This window comes from Sinocyclocheilus rhinocerous, unplaced genomic scaffold, assembly GCF_001515625.1.
Source record: "Sinocyclocheilus rhinocerous isolate Xijiao unplaced genomic scaffold, SAMN03320098_v1.1 scaffold159, whole genome shotgun sequence".
NCBI lineage: Eukaryota > Metazoa > Chordata > Actinopteri > Cypriniformes > Cyprinidae > Sinocyclocheilus > Sinocyclocheilus rhinocerous.
This window is the reverse complement of record NW_015666558.1, coordinates 216,175-221,788: the sequence shown is the minus strand read 5'-3', so window position 1 is coordinate 221,788 and position 5,614 is coordinate 216,175. Positions and strand designations below refer to the sequence as shown.

The 5,614-nt window shown below is 34.3% G+C and overlaps 1 protein-coding gene across 1 annotated transcript in view; it reads left to right on the top strand.

Annotated features, from left to right (window-relative positions):
- Positions 1 to 784, top strand: part of LOC107732754 (leucine-rich repeat-containing protein 20-like) — an 11,821-nt gene extending 11,037 nt beyond the window's left edge. The window contains exon 4 of the mRNA XM_016544174.1: positions 537 to 784. Coding sequence (XP_016399660.1) covers positions 537 to 652 — 116 coding nt within the window. The 3' untranslated portion in view covers positions 653 to 784. The remainder of the gene's footprint in view (positions 1 to 536) is intronic.
- Positions 785 to 5,614: the final 4,830 nt, after the last annotated feature.

Genomic DNA, 5,614 nt, shown 5'->3' with positions numbered 1-5,614 from the left:
ACATTTGTGACCCTGGAGCACAAAACCAGTCATAAGGGTCCATTTTTTGAAATTGAGATTTATGCATCATCTGAAAGCTGAATAAATAATCTTTCCATTGATGTATGGTTTGTTATGATAGGACAATATTTGGCCGAGATACAACTATTAGAATATCTGGAATCTGAGGGTGCAAAAAAATCTAATATTGAGAAAATCATCTTTAAAGTTGTCCAAATGAAGTCCTTAGCAATGCATATTACTAATCAAAAATTAAGTTTTGATGTATTTACGGTAGGAAATTTACTAAATATCTTCATGGAACATGATCTTTACTTAATATCCTAATGATTTTTGGCATTAAAGAAAAATGTATAATTTTGACCCATACAATGTATTGTTGGCTATTGCTACAAATATCCCCCAGCGACTTAAGACCAGGGTCACATTTGTCTCTCTTGACATTGGAGGAGATTGTAAGAGGAGTATGTCTCTGAACCTGAAGGGCCGATGCTGCACACGTCTCACATCTCTTCGTGTCTCTCTCTGTCTCTCAGAGCTGCCGATGGAGAAGCTGTCTCTGATGCCTGCTCTGAAGAGTGTGGATGTGCGGAGTAACCCGCTGACGCCGGAGGCCGCGTCTTTCCCGCATCTCTTCACTCTCCTGACATGAGTAAACACATGGTAAAGAACATGAGGAACGGGGCTTCCGTCTGTCTCTGATGCTGCTGTTTCATTTCTATGCACTGAACCGCATGCTGTGCCTCCGACTTTTTCAATAAAAATATTTATTCAATCCTGCAAACAACGTTTCGACATCAACACTAAGGTGTGTGTGACTCCATCTGTGATGGTAAATAAAGCAATAAGCCCCAAGAAGCCGTGGTTTACAGTGAATTTATAACAGCTAAGGGGCGTTGTTAGGTACGATGTGAAGCTGTTATAAATTCTCTGTAAACCATGGCTTCATGGGGCTTATTGCTTTATAAAACGGTTATTCCATACACGTAGTAAGGTTTCACAGAATAAAACAGATATCTATCTATCTATCTATCTATCTATCTAATACCGAATATCTATCTATCTATCTATCTATCTATCTATCTAATACCGAATATCTATCTATCTATCTATCTATCTATCTATCTATCTATCTATCTATCTAATACCGAATATCTATCTATCTATCTAATACCGAATATCTATCTATCTATCTATCTATCTATCTAATACCGAATATCTATCTATCATCTGAATATCTGACTGCAGTCCAGATCAGGTCCTAAAATATTGTTGTCTTGATATCTAAGCAGCGGTAATATAAGATGCTTATCATTTCACTGTTCGAATTGCAGTGTGAACTTTTTCCCCTTCAGCAAGTGATGCAGCTCTTGATCTTATACTCTGATGAAGCGCCTGTGGCTCTCGTTCTCAGCGGAGTCACGCTGAATATAAATACATGAACGTCACCTCTTACACGGAGGATTAAGATTTTGAAGTTTCTGATACTTAACATAATAGTGCATTATGAGAGCTTTCAATATAAAGAGTGCAAATGGAGAAGCTGGAGTAATAATAGGTAGTAGCAGAATATTTCAATCTGCTCTCAAGTGATAATTCAGCCTCTTGAACCTACTTGAAAACTGCAAATCCTGAAGTTACCATCTCAAGCGCAAAAACTTAAGAGCTCGTTATCTGTGATTACGCCTCCTGAGAGACGAGCCTGCGCTCAATCCTCCAGTAAGATGAAGAGAAACGCTCAGTCTGCCGACCTGAGACTCGCAGATGATACTCAGCTTCATCTAAATGTTTTCAGACACACATTCATTCACCTGCTCTGTCAATAATGAGTCAGAGTTAAACTGTCATTGATCTATCTGTCTGTGTGTCTGTCTACACTCTAAAAAAATGCTGGCTTGTTTCAACCCAACTTTTGGGTTAAAATATTTAATTGAAAAATGTAACCCAAAAGTTGGGTTAGTCCATACTTGACCCAAAGTTGGGTTGAAACAACCCAGCCTTTTTTAGAGTGTATCGTATATCTATCTATCTATCTATCTATCTATCTATCTAAGGAGCGTCTAGTGTTTGTGCGTCATCCAGTATTGGGACGATCAGACATCAGGTTAACAAAGAGCGTTCGGTCCGTTATGTTTCAAAGGCCACATTGATTTTTCCTATTCAAGACGATCCAAGTTCCAAGGCGTCAATTATTCCTGCAGAGTCATTGACGGTGCATTTTAAACAAGGAAAAACGGCCTCTGGGAAACCAGCTTCCCAGTTTCTCAAATCCTTAATAAGGTTCATTTTGATGCTTCATGTACCATTAATTCTTTTACATTTTGTCTGAATGTTTAAGGTCCACGGCATGGATAGCGCAGCAGTGATTGGCCAAACAGAGCCAGAGAAAACGCATGATAAATTTCCAAGTGTTTTGTCTTCTACAGTCACTCAAACTTTCCAAGTCAAACCGTGACTTTCATAATACATTTGTAGAGTTTCACCATCACTGTGTCACTATTAACGCAGCGGATGTGAATGTTTCTGATAGTCACAGTTCATCTGGTCACCATAGTGATTAAGACACGAGCGAGTCAGTCATGGTGAGTATTGCTGCATCTGTTGATTATGGGAACTCTGGATTGATTACAGCTATTGTTCACTGGGAAGCATATTTGATATTTCTAATATGATGGGCTGTGAATATTGGCTGCGTGATTAGAAATACAATGCACATGTTTTCTCCCAAAAAATCAAACAAGAACAGAGGTTGACAATCTCTTCACAGTATGCAAATATGTACAAATATGATTTCTGTTTGATCCAAGTAAATATTCTGTTTACTCACACTATTCAGACGTCTTGTTTGAAAGAAAGAATCTTGAATAGAGGCCCAAAAAGTGTTTGGAAACTCACATCTCACTGTCTGAATGTGCTTGAATTACTTTAAAATATTTAAATAATTGCAGGGCCTACTGTACATGATAATCACTTTGCTCTTTCTCAGAAACAGCACATTCTTCACTCTGAGAGCGTCCGATCGGTCCAAACTCTCTAAACACGAGAGCATTCCTGTCTCTCAGAGCGTATAGCATCTTTGCTTTCAGATCAGAATGAACAGCATAGTTCCAGCTTCAGCTTAAAATCAGACTGGATTCATTCAAACTGATGAAAATGTGTGCGTATAAAGTTTGCATCATTTAGTGTCATTGAGTTTTTATGAATATTTCGAATTAGTTTTTATTTTTTTACGTTCCTGTCTTTAGTGTAAATTTAAAGTTTATGATTTAATTTTTTGGGGGTCTTTTTTTTTTCTTTTTTTTCTGTTGAATATATATATCAAATATCTATCTGGTTAATTATTTGTCTGGAATTTATCAATCTATCTGATCTGTCTATCTGAATATCTATTTGAATATCAAATGTCTATCTATTTTATCTGAATATTGAATTTCTATCTAAATATTAAATATTATTCTGAATATCTATCTGCATATGGAATATCTATCTGAATATCAAATATCTAAGTAGTCTATTTCTATCTGAATATTGAATATCTATCTGAATATTAAATATTAATCGGAATATCTATCAGAGTATAAAATATTAATCTCAATATCAATCTGCCTAAATATCGAATATCTGAATATCGAATATCTAAATATTTATCTATTTCTATATATCTTTCTGAATATCAAATATCTTTCTGAATATCTGAATATTGAATGTCTATCTGAATATCTGTCTATATTTTTGTGATTTGCTTGTGTTTTTCAGTTTTTTTTAGTAATATATATATATATCTTTATAGTAATACATTTTTATTTCATTTTTAGTTATTTTAGTCAAACGTGCATTTGTATGACATAAAATGTGTGTAAACATAGATAATGCCACTGCACCTGCGCATAGATATGTTTACTCTGATTTAAATAGCCATATTCAAGTGTTTACCTGCTTTACTTTCTCCTGTCGATCGGATTATTTCAGGTCTACATCAATCCTTTCAATAGCATCAGCATTTCAGTGGGATTGAGTTCAGCTGAAATTACATTCGGATCAAGCTCAGTGGAATCGACAGGTGTGTTTACCTGAGCCGTCAGTTTGATTATAAACGGATAACTTGGGTGCATGTAAGCCATCCTAACCATCACTGGATATTGTAGACGTTTCCCTCATCTAATCCACTCGATTCAACTCGTCATCAAATCATAAGAGCCCTTTATGAGCTATAAACAACGTGTCCAATCAGAGATGAGATGTGAACCAGGACCGAGAACCACAACCCAGAAAAAACATTCAAAAATACACAAATCCAATCATAAAGGCATTCTCGGAAAATAGTGCTTATATCTGAAGTTAATATAATTAAACCTAATATTTAGTCACGTTTTATTTGATTCTAGAGTACAATGCAAAAGAACAAAAACATTTAAAAAAATCATAAGAATATCAGCCAATTTGCATGCAACTATTTATTTAATTCCATGATAAATAACTCTGTTTCTGTTGCATTATTCATAAGAGGATATACTGCAAAATATGGTGTTGATAAATATATTTACAGCAAATTTGCACCATATTTTCTGCTGACTTTAGCACATCAAAAATAGAGTGTGAAGGTGTTATCACACATGCTCTGCTCCTGATAAATCTCCTACAATCACCCAAATAAATGTGTGCTGAAAGAAACCCATGCATGTTCACCACTAATATGAATATTAGGCCTGAGGTGGGAAAATATGACTTCTTGAAAGACGAGCATCCTAAAATTCCAGAACACAAATGACAACAGATTAATATACTAGCATATGATATGAACATTCAATATGAATATTGCTGGAGCCATTCTGCTTCAGTATTCATTGATGCGTTTGTGCATTCAGTGATACAAACACACAGCAGACAGGAGGCTAGAGTAGCCAGTCATCTGAGACGCATGGGTTACACTGACTAGCTGGTTAATTACTGCTGCTGCTGGTTGAGGGTCAAGCACCTGTTGTTGTCGGTAATTACTGTTAGTCATCATCACTTGAACATCTATTACATTCTCTCTCATACTCAAGTGTTATTTTAGTATCACTCAGATGATATTATAGTTTTTATTAATATTCAGAATATTTCATTTTTATATTTCCTGTTTTCACTTTAAGTTAGTTTTAGCAATTTTGTTGTTTTTGTCATTTCTGTTAGTTTTATGTGTAAATAGTTTTGTTATTTATTAGTTTTAGTTATGAAGTTATTAATATTGTTTTCAGTGGATGTTTATTTTGTTTAAAGTTAAAAAAAAATTAGTCTTTTTTGTAAATGTCTTTTTTATTTATTCGTTTTACTTTAGTTTTTGTGTTAGTTTAAGCAACTAAATGCAAATGAGAAATGTTGAATTGGCAACTAACTAATAAAATAAAGTTTAAGGTTTTTTTCAGTTAATGTTTTTTTTCAAATAACAAAAATGCGCTTTAGTAATTTTTTGTTGTTTTTGTTTTTGTAAATGTCTAAATATTATTTTTTTATTATTTTTATATATACAGTATATAATATATAGCCTACATATGCATGTATGTATGTATATATGTATATGTGTGTGTGTGTGTGTGTGTGTGTGTATGTATATGTGTGTGTGTGTGTACATATA